A 19,815-nucleotide genomic window follows, 5' to 3' on the forward strand; every position below is an offset into this window, starting at 1 on the left:
TCTTCTTGTGTTTGTCTACTTTTGGTGTGAACAATCTTCGCTGTCAACTTCTCTGCATCCCCAAGTGTCTCTTCTTCCAAACTTGCTATTGTTGGAGAGTATCTATGCTGATGTCCTTCTCAAGATGACCATTCATATTTTTATACTTTCACACTTTATTCGCTTCTCTTGATGGTGTCCTCAAATCTTGATGTTTCACTGTCTGCAGTACCTTTTTTCTTCCACGTGATGGCTTCTGTGTGCTTTTGGAAAGCCAAGGTGCATTATCACTGCTGAATCACTAAGTGGGAGGAAATACCTTGGTTACGACAGGTTGCCTGGAAAGCCGTGGTTCAGTGAGCAGATATTGGACAATTATGGATGTTTATAAGTTCGTTTATAGATTTTATAAATGGACAAAAAGTTTGTTTATTTACTCACTGCCACGTGGCGACCCGAGAATCCTTCCTCTCCCCGCCAAACTCACCCTCAAGCCCTGCCATGATTTCTGCAAGACGGGAATCACCGCTATGAATTTCCTTTTGACCTTTGATAGTTTGGGCTACACAGTGGAAGTGGGGAAAAAAGGTCAACATTTTGTAGGGTTAAGCTAACAGGAAAACTCCTTGGAACTGGCAGTTTTCCGGTAGCCTTTCTCTTTTGACATTCATTGCGTTTGACGTGGGAAAATGAGCCCTTTCTCATCCTAGCAACAAAGGCCTGTTGGGTATACCAAAGCTTGCAGTCATTCCAGAAATGGCTTTTTTGATGTTATTGGTTAACTTGTCTATTCCATTATGCCAGGTCAAAGAGAGCGTTCATGGAGAAAGTGAGGATAAAAGCCAACAAATCAAAACTCCGTGGTTGTTATAGATTCCGGCACAGCATGTTTTACAATGAATGATTTGCTCTCATGTGACACTGTACATGCGGAATGTGTCACAGCCGGCAGCTGCTGGGTTGGCGGGAAGGGAGGGGGTGGAGGGCAGAGCTGGAGAGATGAAGGAGGAGAATAAGAAAGAGAGAGAGAACATAGGAGGAGTGGGGGGATCGAGCTGGTGAGTGAACAGCCATGAGGTGCGTTCCCTCGGGTATGCCAGTGCTGCAGATGTCTTAACAGACCCCATATTGTATCACTACTAGGCACAGGGCCAAGATGTGAGAAGATGAGGAAGGGGGTCGGGGGATGAGGCTGTCTCATTGGTATTGGAGAGGGACTGGTTATGATGCGCGTTGTTATTGTTGGCTCAGGGGGGTTTTGAAGGTTATCAAACTAGGGCCAGAAGAGGTAAAGAGATAGCAGCTGTGTTAGCAGGTAATGTCGTTCGCACTGGGTGGAAAAGTAAGCACATCCAGGGGAAGAATAATAGGAGATTTGAGATGTTGTTTTGACTTTTCAAAGTTGCCCTTTAAATGTAAAGGTTAATTTGTAAAAATCTGACCCTCCCTTCATGTTGAGTGGAGACGAAGAATGAGAGCGTCTTTTGCTGTAACATCATAAAGCCGTTGTATGCAGGACATTCCATTCGACGATGGATGAGAACGTCGGCAGGAGGGGTTCCGTTGGCGGGTTTTTCACTGTTGCTCCATTTCAGCTGACCCAAACTGTTTTGCCAGATGATAACAATAAACTAGTCGTCTGCCAAGATTGAAGTTACACACAATTTTTTTAAGCCCATAAATATATAAAGATATGGGGAGGGGCAAGGGGTTGAGCTGGAGGGGCAACTTCATGCCTCGAATGGAAACAACACTGGCAGGGCCTTTATATGAGGAGGATGATTTAATATACGGCTTTTAGTGCAACTGACAAGCTTTCTGTGCTGTTCACCTGGCAACAATTACGTTTTCCTTACTTACCCTTACATACCTGTTCCACCTAACCCTCCTTCCTTCCAGACAACTCTAGTCATCCCAACCACTTATTTCACCTCTTACACTTCTTATAATGGATTGGTGGCTAAGAGTTGGTTTTGATTATACAGACATTGGACAAAGAAGGTACAGCATGAGGTTACTATTTGGAACCATACTGCTTAATCAAGATTCTGAGGGCTTGAAACTTCAGACAATGAATTAAATTTCTTTCACCTTGTTGTCTTGCTTGACAGTTGTCATAGTGGTACTAATCCCGGCCCAGCCAAAACTGTCATCCTGGTGTTCCGCAGGTGGAGTGAGGCATCAATGTGTGCGCTGTACCTAGGATGTACGTTAAACCAGGCGTCTGCTGGAATTCATTGGTAAGGTGTCCTTCGCGAAGAGTAAGCGAACTATCGCCAGCACCATGGACAAATTCCAAATTCCTGCTCTAATCTACTGAGGTGTCCTGCATCTGTGGAGCAGACATGCCTCCAGCAACATGATGCAACCAGCAGCCATGTAGTGCATTAAAAAAATGGAATATGGTGCTGCTGAGACCACACGATTAGGCCTTTGACCTCGTTTGGAATTTCGTCGTGCTTGATGTCTTATGACATGGACAAGAAATGACCGATTTGAAGACTGGGCCAAATTAATCCTGCTGCTTTGGTAAAACGCATGGCCGATCCGTTCAGAACTTTACACATCCTGACACCGATAATCAAGTGACCGGACTTCGGTATCCTTTGGTATACGGACCCTAATAGTAAAGCCAATCTGATCAAATTAGCCTGATCCCACTTCTCCCAATCCCCCCCACCCCCACTGATCTCCCCCTAAGTTTTAAAGCACAATTGGATATTGTCTCATCAACATGGAAAAGTAGTGGTCAAAGCCATTGATGTTCACACAAGTTGGAAGGTGAAAAAGAAACTGACCAGAGTTGAAAAACATTTTAAGAACAAGAAGAAATGAGACTTCACAATGTTTAGGAACATCTCCTGGGGAATCCACTGGATTGTTGATAAACGTCATATGTAATACGCCTCAAATATTGCTCCAGTAGTCTTAATCTCTTGTTGTTAATTATCAGATCCCTATCAGGCACCAGCCCCTCATATATCTAAAATAATGGTGGTCATGGGTCAAAGGAAAAGAGCAAAATATTTAAAGGCTCCAATGCAGTATCATGCATTTTTTATCCAGGCAAGAGATTGCGGATCATAGACTGTGGAGTGAATCCTATAAATACGCAATTTGGCGTCTGACTGTCTGTCTGATGATTTTTTGACGATACATTCTGTCGTTACTTATCCAATCTCAACCAAATTTGACAGGATGACTAAGGGTTACACAATGAAGGTTGTAGCGCATTCATTTGCCCCCCTCCCCAAGAGGGGCTTCTCCCCCAAGCGGGGTTTCCCCATCATTGCTGCCAATGGGGATGTGTGTTGAGGTGTATATTGATGTTAAATTAGCTTTATCGTGCTGTTTTTCCAAGGCCGCTTCTAATAATAAAACGAATGATAATATCATAATAGCCGGCGAAGCCGGTGTTGTGAATGAACGCGTACGACGTACGTATTATGTTGAAAAGCCAGATTTTGCTGGATCCCTTGAGAATTTCGAAGCTTTGACGCACCAAATCGCTCAATGGAGGCCGCCATCTTGCGGATGCGGAAGTATGCATAACAAATTGAAAAAAGTTCAATCGGAGTTTGTTTCACCCGTCTTTTTTTGATTCACAATCTTATGCACCTCTAATTTGTAATTAAAATACTTTAAGACCAACCTCGGCCCGCACGGGCCTGGTTATCTTCAACGAAAATCGTCACCAAACACCGGAACCAATGAGATTCGAGCATTTGAAAAAATATTTCAAAAACCAAATCACTCAATGGAGGCCACCATCTTCCGGATGCGGAAGTATGCATAAAAAATTGCAAAAAAGTTCAATAGGAGTTTGTTTCACCCGTCTTTGTTTGATTCACAATCCTATGAATATGAATGAATGATTGTTTTAAGGCCATTTTACCCACTAGAGCGGGGGTTAGCCTTGCGGGCCCCATGACAATCATGGTTCCCTGTTTGAGGCAATGTTTTTATGGCCGGATGCCCTTCCTGACGCCAACACTTGGTCGCCTCTTACGATGCGCAGGGATACGGTGTACCTATTCTAACCGGGGTACACACCGGGATCATTCATCCCAGCAAGCTGGTACTCAATTTGCCAACCTCGGAAGGATGACAGGCTGAGTCAACCCCCCTGGCGTTAATTCAGCGATCGACCGGGATTCGAACCCAGGATCCTAGGATCCCAAGCCGGCACCCTAACCGCTAAGCCAACACCAGGACTAAGCCAACAGCCAACAGTGGCAGTGGCAACTAAGCTAAGCCAACACCAGGATTCACAATCCTATGCACCTCTAATTTGTAATTAAAATACTTTAAGACCAACGTCGTTCCCCGGGCCCTGGTTGTCTTCAACTAAAATCGTCACCAAACACCGGAACCAATGAGATTCGAGCATTTGAAAAAATATTTCAAAAAAGCTTATTACCGCGTTTCGGATGCTGAAAACGGCGTCAAATATTCTAAAATAGACGAATAATTATTTTTTAGAAATATCGCGGCCATAGGGGATAGTTTTTCATGGCCGGAAATATCCGAAATTGAGACGGAATTCACCGAATTAATCAAGAAGAAAATTTAATAAATATTAATCTCATCCAGAATGCAAATGGTGTCATTTTGAACTAGGTACGGTACCTACTACACCTACCTACTACCAACTACCTAACCCACTGATGCCAGAGTGATGGGTAAAATAGTGGCAAGAGGCTTTGGCTTCACCGGCTCATTGCGGCTTTGCAGTCGGGTACTAGTAGCCGGCGAAGCCGGTGTTGTCAATGAACGCGTACGTATTATGTTGAAAAGCCAGATTATGCTGGATCCCTTGGCTTGAGAATTTCGAAGCTTTGACGCACCAAATCGCTCAATGGAGGCCATCTTGCGGATGCGGAAGTATGCATACCAAATTGAAAAAAGTTAAACAGGAGTTTGTTTCACCCGTCTTTGTTTGATTCACAATCCTATGCACCTCTAATTTGTAATTAAAATACTTTAAGACCAACCTCGGCCCGCACTGGCCTGGTTATCTTCAACGAAAATCGTCACCAAACACCGGAACCAATGAGATTCGAGCATTTGAAAAAGTATTTCAAAAACCAAATCACTCAATGGAGGCCGCCATATTCTGGATGCGGAAGTATGCATAAAAAATTGCGAAAAAGTTCAATAGGAGTTTGTTTCACCCATCTTTGTTTGATTCACAATCTTATGCACCTCTAATTTGTAATTAAAATACTTTAAGACCAACCTCGTTATCTTCAATGAAAATCGTCACCAAACACGTCACCAAACACGTCACGGAACCAATGAGATTCGAGCATTTGAAAAAATATTTCAAAAAAGCTTATTACGCGTTTCGGAGGCTGAAAACGGCGTCAAATATTCTAAAATTGACGAAGAATTATTTTTTAGAAATCTCGCGGCTGTAGGGGATAGTTTTTCACAGCCGGAAATATCCGACGTTGAGACGGAATTCACCGAATTAATCAAGAAGTAAATTTTATCAATTTTAATCTCATCCAGAATGCAAATGGTGTCATTTTCGGTCTGAATTTGCGAAATTTTGTGAGCTGACCAATCAGCAATCAGCTTAGGTCAGCCAATCAGTGCCATCGACACGGTTTGATTAACGACAGTCACACATTGCCGTTGAAACGGCGCTATCGTCTGATCTGTCGGCACTGATCTTACTGCAAGCTAACTTCTTCTGGTGGAGGAAGCCGCAGTGCCCGGAGAGAACCAGTCCTGACAGCGACTGAAGTTAGAAGACTACACACATACTGCGAAAACGTATATTAAGCCCAGTTAAAATTTCTTAAAATAGGCCCTAAGCTAGCACATCGTATAGTTACTTCCTTAAGCTTCTTGTGACATTTATTGTATGTAGGTATTGGGGAGGACTGTCTGCTCTTCTCTTTTACCAAGCCTTACCAGGTACGGTACCTACTACACCTACCTACTACCAACTACCTAACCCACTGATGCCATCGTGATGGGTAAAATAGTGGCAAGAGGCTTTGGCTTCGCCGGCTCATTGCGGCTTTGCAGTCGAGTATTAATGTTATTAGAAAACAATATTAATACTAATAATGTTCCACCTCCCCAAGGAGGTTTCCTACTTGAACAACCGGCAAGTCAACATTTATAAATAGCTTATCATGGCGTTTTCGTGGGAGCAACGGCCCAACGGCCTCTACCAGAAGTAAAAATATTATAAACCACAAACACATGTGATTAGCTTTTTAAACAGTCGCTAATGTTGTTTATAACTCAAAATAAAGAAATTTGGAGGAATCCCGACATTCGTGAGGTAAGTTTTACTTGCAGAACTGAGTGAAGATCAACTGTAATCTATATACTCCACAAGGGTTGTGTTAATAACATGACCCTTCCTGGCGCTAACGTGGCGTTTTTCGTGGCAGCCTTTTGAAACTCGCTCCTGCTGTTTAACACGAAATTGAAAGGGAGGAAGACGGGGTTGTGCTCATTTACCAAGCAGCTAGCTAGCTAGCACTTGCCAAGCCAGCCGTTCCTTAAGGGTTTTGAATGGAGTGCTTGCTGGAATTCTTAAACTACTTGGCGATCTTTCCACAAGAAACATGTTAAATGAACACATACCCAATGTTCTTGAGACCCGACCATAGATCTACTGTAATCTATATACCCCAAAGAGGAATGACCCTGCCTGCCGCTCCCATAGTGAGCGGGTGTACTAGTCCTATGAATACGCGTTTGAAAGAAAGACTAGATGTGCAGGCCCCACTAGGTTGCAGAAAAACAATGCCATGTCTGTTCGTGGCAGCAACCTTTTTCTTCGGGCTTTGCCAGGTTTAGGGCATTTTGTTTTGCGTACTATGTGAAAATGCTCTGGCCAAGCATATCCTCGAAATGCCAAGTGTGTCTTGCTCTGAGATGCAGCATATGCATCCCCGTGAGCCATTGGAGGTGTAATAGCAAAAACGCCACGCTTTGGCGGCTTTGAAAGTCCGCCGAAAAACAGTGTCTGCTCACCGCGGATTTTTTTTTTTGTCAGCGTGGCCCTGAGACTGTGAATTCCATTACCGTGGAGAAATTGCCAGAATAGGCCGCAACAGAAAGTGTTCTGATTGGAGTGGACCATGCACAATGTGAATCCCTGATATTGCTTCCCGGCCATTGTTTTCATCCAAGAGGTGGAAGTGGCGGCATGCGAGTGCATCAGCGATGGAGCAGGTGTCTGTGTGTGTGTGTGAGTGTGTGCAGGCATAATCAATGTTGGTACAGTTAAGGCTTTCTGCATCAGAAATTGCTAAAATGTAAGAGTGAAATGACCAACAGGCACATGTATGTAATACTAATAGATAACGTCGGTACTTCCTCCGATGCAATCTGTATGGACCAAAGGATTCCCGATTTTATTTCTTGTGCTTATTTATTATTATATATATTTTTCAATCTCTCTTTCCCACGCTTTTCCATGATCGTGGATACTTAATGTGTACACCATTCCCATACTTGCTTCGTAATTATACAATTATTAAGCAAACATCCGGTGGACTTTCAACGCCACCACGGGGACTTCAAGCTCACGGGGATGTTCACGCCGCATGTCATTGTGCACAATTATTGCAAGGAAAACATGATGCAAAATATAAACTATTGTCTGGCTTATTTTTCCTTTGAATGATTTAAGGTTTTGGCTCAAAGTTTAACTTTCACGTTCAAGTAAAACATTTTTCGTTTTCATACGAGCCCGCTTTGTGTGCCACTGCAGTGCAGAGCTATGGGAATGAAGACTGCCCCAGAGAGACGTCGTCAGACAGTGACGAGGAGGTGACGGGAAAGTTTCAGGAGTCTCGCTCTCAGAGCATCCATTCGGCACTCTATGCGAAGGTGGTGCATGAGGTACCTCAATCCGGCCAGCAGGCATCGCGGAGCCCGCACCCAGCGCAGCGTGGTGACTGGAGCAGTGAGGCCTCGGATGATGAAGGTGTGTTTTGCTGGCGTTTAAAGAGCAATGGCCCTTACTCCCTTTGGGCAATTCATTCACCATGAATATCCACCTTGCACTTCATCTCAAGGAAATGTTGCTCTCGCTTGCGGGGCACTGGTGCGCCTCTGACATGACGGGAGTTGTGACCGTACTTAATCTCTTGGCGTAATTTGACTAGATGTTGTAGTTAACTTGGAGGATTTCGGTTATAGGCTCCATGAAGTATTTATTTTATTGAACCACCTTTAGAGGCCATTTTCCCCCGCAGAGCAGGGGTTGGTCTTTTTTTGGGCACCGTGGTCCCCTTTTTGAAGCAATGTTGTATGGCCGGATGCCCTTACTGCCGCCAACCCTGTTAGTCGCCTCTTGCGACACACAGGGAATTACCAGTGAACTGGTACTCAATTTGCCGACCTCGGAAGGATGACAGGCTGAGTCAATGGTGTTAATTCAGAGAAGTATGACACCCTGGTGTTAATTCAGTGATCGACTGGGATTCGAACCCAGGATCCTAGGATCCCAAGCCGGCACCCTAATCGCTAAGCCAACACCAGGCCTATTGATTTTATTGATGGGTTTATTTTTTTAGAGCCTAATATAGAGCAGCAACCAAGTGAAATGGAATTTCAGGATGCACTTCCTGGGAGAGTAATTTACAAACACACTTTTACAACTCTCTCAACAGCAGAAACAACAATGCCACGCAAAGCAATCGTTTCCTGGGGAACAGGATGTGCTTCTGTCCATTTTTGAAGACATTTGCACAACTGACCAATCAGTTTGTGGAAATTAAATAATAATATAACTTAGTCGTATGAAGTTTTTAAAAATGAAGTAACAAATTACCGTTTGGATGTTCAAAAAAAAAATCAACATTAATATTCTACGAGTCCGACAGGTTGTTGCAGAGGTAGCACACTCACCTCTGAGCTGTCTATCCTGGGTTCAATTCCCGATCCTCCTTCTTTTTTCATTTTTCTTTTGTATACAAGATCGAGGCGCGTGAAAGAGCTAACATTAATCGCACAAAAAGTCAAATCGACACATCAAACACAAAATAAGGGGAGCGGTAGACAAGATGGGGAGAGAGGGGGAAGGACACAAACACATCGAGAGAGACATCGAGAGCATGGACTTCGAGAGAAATGTGGGAGGGAGAGGGCTTGGGGGGAGGTGGGAGAGGTATAAAACATAGGGACACTGCAAGGACTTCCAGGAAAGAAGTTGGAATTTCAAAAAAGTCATCCTGGTGTTCCGCAGGCTGAACGAGGCATCAACGTGTGTGCCGTCGTTAAACTGGTTTGCTAGCATTGGTTTTGACAAAGAGTCGGCGAGTTATCTCCAAATTGGATATTCCCATTCAAATGTCAGGCCTGGATAGCCGGTTTGTGAAAGATTTCTCAGCGAATCGTACAAGCCATATAAGCCACTGCGACCCCAAACCTATAATGGAACATTTAATATGATTATGATGCTAATAACTCTAATGATGAAAAAGTTATTGATGCTTTCGTTTAGTGCTTTAAGAACAAGAAAGTATGTTCATTCAACAACCCTGGACAATTTAGCCAGCAGTCCGCAATGAGCCTTTAATAATTAATTTCTCATTAGTTTAAAGGTGCCATTTCTTGGAGTGAATTTAATTTTATAGATGAATAGATTTAATATTTGTTAAAGGAAATTGGTTGCATGTCATTCAATTACCCAAGCGGAAGAGAACAGCAATGCAATCGTGCTTTTATCGGAGCTTATTATAGAGATTAAGTAAAGAAACCGAACTTTTTCCCCAAAGTTTTCTGGATACTCAAAAATGTTTTGCACAACTTCCTATTAAATATGTAGACCATTATCATTGTCCAAGTTTTTCTGTTTATCTCGTTATCTCCGCCACCGAAGGTGGATGGTGGTTATGTTTTCACCCCTGTCTGTCTATTTATCTGTCTGTGAACGAGATATCTCAAAATGTTTTGGACGGACTCGGACGAAATTTGGCAGAGAGGTAGTGTATGTGACAAGGACGAAATGATTAGATTTTGTTGAAGATCCGGATTCGGATATGAGAGTTATTTAATTTTTTAAGTGATTCTTCACCATTGGTAGTACTAGGGCATGCCCGTACTATATCTATATCTAAAATTATATCCCCCCCTCTATTTACATGAAATGGTTTGGTTCATGAAATGTTTTGGTCCATTCGCAACGCCAAAGCGAACGGCGAACGCTTTACATGAAATGGTTTGGTGCATGAAATGTTTTGGTCCATTCGCAACGCCAAAGCGAACGGCGAACGGCTTGCGAGTACAGTGACAATCCCCCCGGGGTTTTTATTAGTTTTAAAACATAGTTTAACGCCAACATAGCGCCAACATAGTTTGCAAACGTGAAATAAATGAATACGCTCTCAAATGTGCCATCCGAGGCAGAGTGTGTCCGCCACGTTCGGCACACGCGATAGCTCGCTGCTCTCTGATTGGTTGAATCGTTTTTTGGACATAGCTCGGTAAGTAATTGTCCGATTAATATGAAACCTTGAAAAGGCACATCCTCGGGTCCCCAGCAATATACCTGGCAAGTTTCAAGTATATCGGACCCGTGGTTGTCGAGAAACAGCGGTCACAGACAAACGTACAAACGTACAAACAAACAAACACACAGAGATTACTGGAATTATAGATAGACTAGGGCATGCCCGTACTATATATATATCTAAAATTATATCCCCCCCCTCTATTTACATGAAATGGTTTGGTCCAAAGCGAACGGCTTGCGAGTGGTGACAATCCCCCCCCCCCCTCTATTTACATGAAATGGTTTGGTCCAAAGCGAACGGCTTCCGGAGTTTGGTAAAGAAATCGCCATCGCGTGCACAAACGCGCAGGAAAGCGAATGAATCGCAAATTCGTTTTTATTAGTTTTATTATTAGTTTTAAAACATAGTTTAACGCCAACATAGTTTGCAAACGTGAAATAAATGAATACGCTCTCAAATGTGCCATCCGAGGCAGAGTGTGCCCGCCACGTTCGGCACACGCGATCGTTCGCTGCTCTCTGATTGGTTGAATCGTTTTTTGGACATAGCTCGGTAAGTAATTGTCCGATTAATATGAAACCTTGAAAAGGCACATCCTCGGGTCCCCAGCAATATACCTGGCAAGTTAAAAGTATATCGGACCCGTGGTTGTCGAGAAACAGCGGTCACAGACAAACGTACAGACAGAGATTACTGGAATTATAGATAGACTAGGGCATGCCCGTACTATATCTATATCTAAAATTATATCCCCCCCCTCTATTTACATGAAATGGTTTGGTCCAAAGCGAACGGCTTGCGAGTGGTGACAATCCCCCCCCTCTATTTACATGCAATGGTTTGGTCCAAAGCGAACGGCTTCCGGAGTTTGGTAAAGAAATCGCCATCGCGTGCACAAACGCGCAGGAAAGCGAATGAATCGCAAATTCGTTTTTATTAGTTGTAAAACATAGTTTAACGCCAACATAGTTTGCAAACGTGAAATAAATGAATACGCTCTCAAATGTGCCATCCGAGGCAGAGTGTGCCCGCCACGTTCGGCACACGCGATCGTTCGCTGCTCTCTGATTGGTTGAATCGTTTTTTGGACATAGCTCGGTAAGTAATTGTCCGATTAATATGAAACCTTGAAAAGGCACATCCTCGGGTCCCCAGCAATATACCTGGCAAGTTAAAAGTATATCGGACCCGTGGTTGTCGAGAAACAGCGGTCACAGACAAACGTACAGACAGAGATTACTGGAATTATAGATAGATAGAGGCAAAAACGATACATAGCGGGATATGTCAAAAAGTTGTGGAAGGATTTGGACGAAACTTGGTGGAGATGTTGGGTGTGTGACAACGACGAATGTATTCGATTTTGGTGAAGATCGGAATATGGATTTGGATACGAGAATTATTTAATTTTCTAAGTGATTCTTCACCATTGAGAGATCAGGCATAAACCGATATATAACATGATATTAAAAAAAGTTCTGGACAAGTTATGACAAAACCTGGTGGACGAGTTGGGTAGGTGACTAGAACAAGCTGATTTCGATTTTAGTTTAGGTCCGGGTGCACTTCCGGCCTATTAGTGGATACAAAATGTCAACTCTTTGTTTTGGCGGAGGTATGCGCTCTATCGAGTGCCGTTGTAGTTACCTGTGCAAACATGGTGAAATGTTCCATTCCACCCTCCCCTCTCTCCCCATGCCCCTACAAACCCCCAACCCACATATATACATACCCCTTCTTGCATGCACATTACTTCCCCTTATTAATATCTCCTTTCAGCATTCATTTTCTTCTCTACCTGCACACTTACCTACCCTCCGTTACCTGGCCTATCATCCTCATTTTCCTTTTCCTTTTGTTCTTTCACTTTTCTTAATTTAAACCCCCACCACACTTTCACCCCACCCATCATTCATAATAAACCCGCACTGATGTGGTCTCTGAAACGATGTCGACCTTATTTATTCGAAATTCCATCTAAATCCTAATAATCCAGTGGATGTGCCGAACATACTTGTAGTACATCATTTTAAATACCCGATCATGGCATCACTGGTACAATGTAAGTGCAATATTACGTAAACAGCTGTCCCTTGGCCAGCCTTGCTGTATGACACATCATGCTCAAGTGCGCAGTGTTTACCAAACTGATTTGGACAGCACCGTCCTCCAACTGATGCGCACCTCGGAGAAAACGGTGCCCGAGTTGACGGGTCAGGCCCATCAAATATTGTAACAAATCCCCGCCGCCTGCAAAGATGATGGGCTGCCGAGGACAAAATTGGCTGTGCAGTGAATCGTGGGAATAATTAGCTCCCGGTGAGGATGTGTGGGCCGTGCGCTTGCGTCTCTCCGCAGGCCGGCCCTTTGTGCTGTGCCGTGGGTGTACAAGTGTTGCAAAAGAAATGCCAGCGACATGCGGCTGGTATATGTTGTGTCCCGGTGCCAATGCCTTAATTGAAATTACTGTGATTAAGGGCAATTGCGCATGATGGCTTGTGCTATGGAACGTGTGAGCATCAGGAATTGTTTTTCCTTAATGGCTGAACGGGCCACGGTTGTCAAATTGTGGCCTCCTTCTAGTCAAACAGACCTCCTATTGAGAAACGCGTGTCCATTTGTGTGTCCATTGCCAAGAACAATACACAATGGTCTGTGCACTCATGGTGTGTAATTATCGTGCTGTTACTGCAAATTCACGAGAGTTTCTTTCATTCTCTGAATCGACAAATGCATTTGTAATTTTTAATTGTTGTGGACACCAGGGATGTCAATAGGGCTCAACACGATGGATGAAATGATCTCTTCCAACATCCAATTTCCTTTGTTATTTTGTTTATACGACCCATTTTATGGATGACCTGAGGACCGGCTGGATAATAAGAACTGGATTTATTTTGTAACAATCCACATGCAAACTGCTGTTGAGAAGATTGCATCGTAGGATATATTGGGTCCTCCTAATTGCGCAGTCGCAGGAAAGCCATCTTTGCATTCCATATGCAGGACGGGTATACTTTGTCTGTATGATTCTGTATCCCGTCTGTGTAGCACCAGGATATACCTAATAGTCGCATTCCCTTGACGATCATAACCAGACCTGACATCTTGGAGTCTAACATGCTTTGAGTGAGCTATCCCACCAATTTTTTTGGAGATGAAAGGTTAAACACCTTGTCGTTTCCGAGCCTCCTGATCTGTGACTTCCCGAGTGTGTGGTTAAGCCATCCCACCGAAGCTTTAGGAAGGTATTTCTCTTCTGTGCCAACTACCCATGTCCAGAATTTTCACCTTATTGCTTTGCTCAAGCGCTCAGCCATGACCTGTAACTCTCTAATGGTGAGATAATGTTTTTTCCCTTCTCTCTGATCTCGCGTCCCATAATGCTGTTTTTACAGGGACGCACAGCAAGGTAATCTTGCTCATGTCTCTGTGGCAATACAACTTGAACAAGCATGTGAATTAGCAAAGCAAACAATGGCATTCAGGGGAATATAGACAATGTAATTGCATTTTCGAGCCCATATGGTCAATGTCTCATGGGACGCGCCAGCTCCGTTTGAAGCGATTCTTCTCTGGATCAGCGGTTTCCAACCTCTTTGTGTGTGTGTGACACCCCCTGGATACTGGGATAGTGAGAGTACGGACCCCTCCTAGGAAAAAAAAAAATTCCTTAATGGAATCTTCTTACCACTAAACGCTGGAAACGACAAAGGAAAATGAAGTGCCTTCAAGTGATCGCGAATCACATCCTTAATCCTTAATCCATCGACGCAGTTCTATAATTTTCATAATCAGCATTATAAAGCTCGCTATAATTTCACACATGTAGCATTTATTTAGTAATGATGTTGTGAAGTTGGTAAATACTTTTGAGTCCGTGGTTTATATGTTTGTGTTATGCACGAGCTAAATTTATTAATCACACAAACTCACTTGTGGTGTATCTGAGCAATTATGACCATAATTACCTCTCCCTTATTTCCTTCAGCTACTTGCTGCACACGGAATTTTGCATTTGTATGTAGTAAGTGTAGGTGATAGGGTAAAGTTGTCTGTGGTCCAGCTGGGTAGATGTGCCGAGTAATTTTAACCTAGTTAGGGTATGGATTGTCTTATCCTGTTGTCCCTTTGCATCATGGCCCATTCTGATTGGGGGACCTGAGGTGGTGCACCATTGGTTCATGCCGCTTAGCGGCCACGGTGCTGATTGGTTTGAGATCGATGATGTTGAGTGGCCAAGACTGCATCTATGTGCGACAGCCGGGTGGGTACTGATGGCAACGCCTTGGGTAACGGATGAGGAGGGGGCGAGTCTATAAAGGCAGCGGCTCTGCGGCACACGCACACTATCTCTCTCTGTCTCTCTCTGTCTCTCTCTCTCTGTCTCTCTCTGTCTCTCTCTGTCTCTTTGTCTCTCTCTGTCTCTCTCTGTCTCTCTCTCTCTGTCTCTCTCTGTCTGTCTCTCTCTCTCTCTCTGTCTCTCTCTGTCTCACTCTCTCTCTCTGACTCTCTATCTCTCCATCTCTCCATCTCTCCATCTCTCACTCTCTCACTCTCTCTGTCTCTCCCTCTCTCTGTCTCTCTCCCCCAATATCTCTCTGTCTCTCTCTCTCTCTCTCTCTCTCTCTCTCTCTCTCTCTCTCTCTCTCTCTCTCTCTCTCTCTCTCTCTCTCTTCTTCCCTTTCAATGAGAGATCCACTGAAATATGAGTTGCATTGAAATGTTGGGAAGCTCAATGCACATTCCCACCTCACACTTATAATATTCCTTCCACTTAGTGACAAATCTCTGGGTTTCCGCTTCCGGTCCCTCGAGCGACGGGGCTTGCTTTGATCTCTCCACGGCATCAAAGTTTGAGTGTTTTCCCGTTCGTTTCTTTGTCAAATTTCCGCTGCGTATTTTGTTGTGTATGTGTTATTGTGTGTTTCTATTTGGTTTTGGTTTTGTAGTTGTTGCAAATTTGTGTGTAATTAGTCATTTCTTTGTCCGCGCCTCGTGCGGCCTGGTGTCTCGTGCGGCCTCCTCGTCTCGACTTGTGCCCCGCCCCGCCCCCTATATTCTCGTTTGTTCTTTCACCTCTGCTCCTGCTTTCTCAAATCCACGTTCTCACTTAGAGACTTTTCCCGGATTGTTTTCATGGTTTTGTTTAAATATTTATTTAAATATGTTTAAACCGCAGCGGTGATCACCCCCCCCCTCCCTCAGGATTTCCATGTTTTAAACGTTTCCCAGTGTGTACCCTGGATAAGAATAGGTACGCCGTATCCCTGCGTGTCGTAGGAGGCGACTAAGAGGGTTGGCGTCAGGAAGGGCATCCGGCCATAAAAACATTGCCTCAAAAAGAGAACCATGACAATTACAACTACATGTGGGCAGGGTACAGCCCGAAGTGGAGATCGGTTTCTGAGGTTTGGGACATGGAATGTAGGGACAATGACAGGGAGATCAGGAGAAGTGGTGGAAGTATTGGTCAGAAGAAGAGTGGACATATGTTGTGTGCAAGAGACGAGATGGAAGGGAAGTGGTGTGAGAATGGTGAAGGGTAGGCAGGGACAGAAATACAAGTTTGTGTGGCAAGGGTGCCTGGAGGGCGTGAATGGTGTTGGTGTCCTGTTTTCTGAGGAGTTTGTAGACAGTGTGGTGAGTGTGACTAGAGTGAGTGATAGGTTGATGATGGTGAAAATGATGATTGGAAAGCTCTTGGTGAACGTCATCTCGGGATATGCTCCGCAGGTTGGTCGGAGCGATGAAGAGAAGGACAAGTTCTGGTGTGCGATAGAGAAGCTGATGGAAAACGTGAAAGATGAGGAAGTTGTTGTGGTAGGAGGAGACCTAAATGGACATGTGGGAAGGAGTATGGGTGGTTTTGACGGAGTTCATGGGGGTTACGGATATGGTGTGAGAAATGGAGAAGGTGAAAGGATTTTGGAGTTTGCTGATGGAGCTGATTTGTTGATTTGTAATACTCAGTTCCAGAAAGAGGATAATAAGCTTGTTACATACACGTCAGGTGGGTCGACGACAACCGTTGACTACCTGATGGTGCGTAGGCGAGATAGGGGGCACCTCCGAGACACAAAGGTGATCCCGGGGGAGGAGGCTGTTTCACAGCACCACTTGGTTGTCTGCGACGTAAGGGTGAAAGGTGCGAGGAGAGCTCGGCGGGTGAAGTACCAACCGAGAATGAAGGTGTGGAGGTTGAAAGAGGTGACAGTAAGGGAGGCATTAAAAGAGAGGCTGAGTAGGGTCGAGGATGATGTGGTTGAGCTTGAAAGTGGTTGGATGTCAATGAAAGTTAGTCTGATGGGAGCCGTTGGTGAGGTATGTGGATGGACAAAAGGACCACCGAGGCACTCGGAAACATGGTGGTGGGATGATGAAGTTGGAAAGAGGATTGACGAGAAGAGGAAGAAGTTCAAGGAGTGGCAGAAGGCGAAGGGTACGGGAGCAGAAACAGCAGAGCATGAAAGTTATAAGGCAGCCAGGAAGGCTGCAAAGAAAGAGGTAGCAAAGGCGCAGGAGGCATGTAGGAAAATGTTCGGAGAACGCTTGGATTCGGAAGAGGGTCAGAAAGCAGTATTCAGGATTGCAAAGCAGATAGCGAAAGAGAGGTGTGATGTGATGGGGGTGAGCTGCTTGAAGGATGAAGTGGGAAAAATCGTTGTCGACCCAGATGGAATTAAAGGAAGATGGAAAAGATATATGGAAATGCTGTTGAATACAGAGAATGAATGGGATGGCAACATAGAGAGTAACCCAGTTTTAGGACCGGCAGAGAAGATAACTGAGAAGGAAGTTGAGGAAGCGATAAAAGCAATGAAGGGTAGAAAAGCGGGAGGGCCGACGGGAGTTGTGGGAGATATGTTGAAGGCAGCAGGAAGTTAGGGTGTGAAGAGAATGACAGAGATCTGTAATCTGGTGGTGAAAGAAGGCCGCATTCCAGTGGATTGGGAACTGAGTACCCTCGTCCCTCTATACAAGGGGAAAGGTGACCCTCTGGAGTGTGGCTCGTACCGAGCAATAAAGTTATTGGAGCATGGAATGAAGGTATTGGAAAGGGTGTTGGAGAGGAGGATAAGGAAGAAAGTGAAGATCGACGAAATGCAGTTTGGATTTATGCCAGGAAGAGGAACGACAGATGCGCTTTTCATTGTGAGGCAGTTGCAGGAGAAGTACATGGAGAAGAGGAAGAAGTTGTTTCTTGGGTTTGTTGATCTGGAGAAAGCATTCGATCGGGTTCCACGCAAAGTATTGACATGGGCATTGAGGAAGTTAGGAGTGGAGGAATGGTTGATCAGAGTAGTGATGGCAATGTACAAAAGAGCGCGCACAGCTGTAAGGACGAAGGACGGGAACAGTGGCGAGTTTGAGGTGAAGGTGGGAGTGCATCAGGGGTCGGTACTAAGTCCACTACTATTTGTAGCTGTGATGGAGGTGCTGGCTCAGAACGTAAAGGAGGGTTTACCGTGGGAGTTGTTGTATGCAGATGATGTGGTGTTGATTGCGGAAAGTATGGATGGACTGAAGGAAAAGATGAACATGTGGAAGGAATGTATGGAGACAAAAGGTCTGAAGGTGAATATCGGAAAGACGAAGGTGATGGCAAGTGGTAAAGCATGTGGTGAGGTGGAAAGAACTGGGAAGTGGCCCTGTGCTGTGTGTAGGAAGGGTGTCGGAGTGAACTCCATTCAGTGTACAATGTGCGCTGAGTGGGTTCATCAAAAATGTAGTGGTCTGAGAGGGTCATTAACCAGTGTGGCAGCTACATTCAAATGTAAGGTGTGCACAGAGGGAGCTGCAGATGGAGGAAATGTTGAGTTGGATCTTGGAGACGGCGTGAAGCTGGAAGGTGTGAAAACATTTTGCTACCTCGGAGACATGCTGAATGGAGAAGGTGGATCAGACTCGGCAACGGTTGCTCGAGTGAGATGTGCATGGAAGAAGTTTCGGGAATTGAGTGGCGTGCTGATGATGAGGGGAGTGTCGTTGAAGCTGAAGGGAAAGGTGTATGCTGCATGTGTGAGAAGTGTTATGATTTATGGGAGCGAGACATGGGTAATGAACGTAGAGCAGCAACGAAAGTTGGAAAGGGTGGAAATGCGAATGGTTCGACGGATGTGCGGAGTATCGTTGAGAGAGAGGAAGACAAATGATGAATTGCGAAAGATGATGGGAATAGAGGCTGTGATTGATGCTGTGAAGAGGAACAGGTTGAGATAGTTTGGTCATGTGTTGAGGAAGGATGAAAGTGACTGGTTGAGAAGAGTGATGGAAATGAATGTAGAAGGAAGTAGAATACGGGGAAGACCGAGAAAGACTTGGCTAAAGATGGTGGAAGAAGAAATGCGGGCAAGGGGGTTAACAAGGAGAGATGCAGAAAATAGGGCAAAATGGAGAAGATTGTCATGGGGACCGCAAGGCTAACCCCCGCTCTAGCAGGGAAAATGGCCTTTAAAATGCATGTTGTTGTTGTTGTTCGTGACAAATCCCACCCACTTTACTCCAGATCTAACCAACTTTTCTGCACATGCCACCCACCTTTCTGCAGATGTCAACCACATTGCTGCAGATGCCAACCACATTGCAGTATATCCCACCCACTTTGTGGCAGATGCTTCCCACTTTACTGCAGTTGTCACTCACTTTGCTGCAGATCTCAGCCACTTTGATACAGATCTCACCCACATTGTGGTAGATCCACCCATGTTGCCATAGATCCCACCCACGGTTTGGCAGATCCCACCCACGGTTTGGCAGATCCCACCCACGGTTTGGCAGATCCCACCCACGGTTTGGCAGATCCCACCCACGGTTTGGCAGATCCCACTCATGGTTTGGCAGATCCCACACACGGCGCGGAAGATCCCACCCACGGTGCGGAAGATCCCACTCAGGTACGGAAGCTCCTACCTACGGTGCGGAAGATCCTACCTACGGTGCGGAAGATCACACCCACGGTGCGGAAGATACAACCCACGGTTTGGCAGATCCCACCCACGGTTTGGCAGATCCCACCCACGGTTTGGCAGATCCCACCCACGGTGTGGCAGATCCCACCCACGGTTTGGCAGATCCCACCCACGGTGTGGCAGATCCCACCCACGGTTTGGCAGATCCCACCCACGGTTTGGCAGATCCCACCCATGGTTTGGCAGATCCCACCCACGGTGTGGCTGATCCCACCCACGTGGCGGCTGAACCCACCCATGGGGCGGCTGATCCCACCCACGGTGTGGCTGATCCCACCCACGGTTTGGCAGATCCCACCCACGGTTTGGCAGATCCCACCCATGGATTGGGAGATCCCACCCACGGTTTGGCAGATCCCACCCACGGTTTG

General features: G+C 45.2%; 1 protein-coding gene across 4 annotated transcripts in view; it reads left to right on the top strand.

The window, feature by feature from the left end:
* The window catches only part of LOC137426721 (synaptotagmin-14), a 291,083-nt gene that overhangs the window by 110,209 nt on the left and 161,059 nt on the right, over positions 1–19,815 (top strand). For all 4 annotated transcript variants that reach the window (XM_068115533.2, XM_078779095.1, XM_068115531.2 and 1 more), the window contains one exon: positions 7,724–7,939. In XM_068115533.2, the coding sequence (XP_067971634.2) occupies positions 7,724–7,939 (216 nt within the window). The remainder of the gene's footprint in view (positions 1–7,723; positions 7,940–19,815) is intronic.

This window comes from Myxine glutinosa, chromosome 5 (genome assembly GCF_964187855.1).
Source record: "Myxine glutinosa chromosome 5, kmMyxGlut1.1, whole genome shotgun sequence".
NCBI classification, from domain to species: Eukaryota; Metazoa; Chordata; class Myxini; order Myxiniformes; family Myxinidae; genus Myxine; species Myxine glutinosa.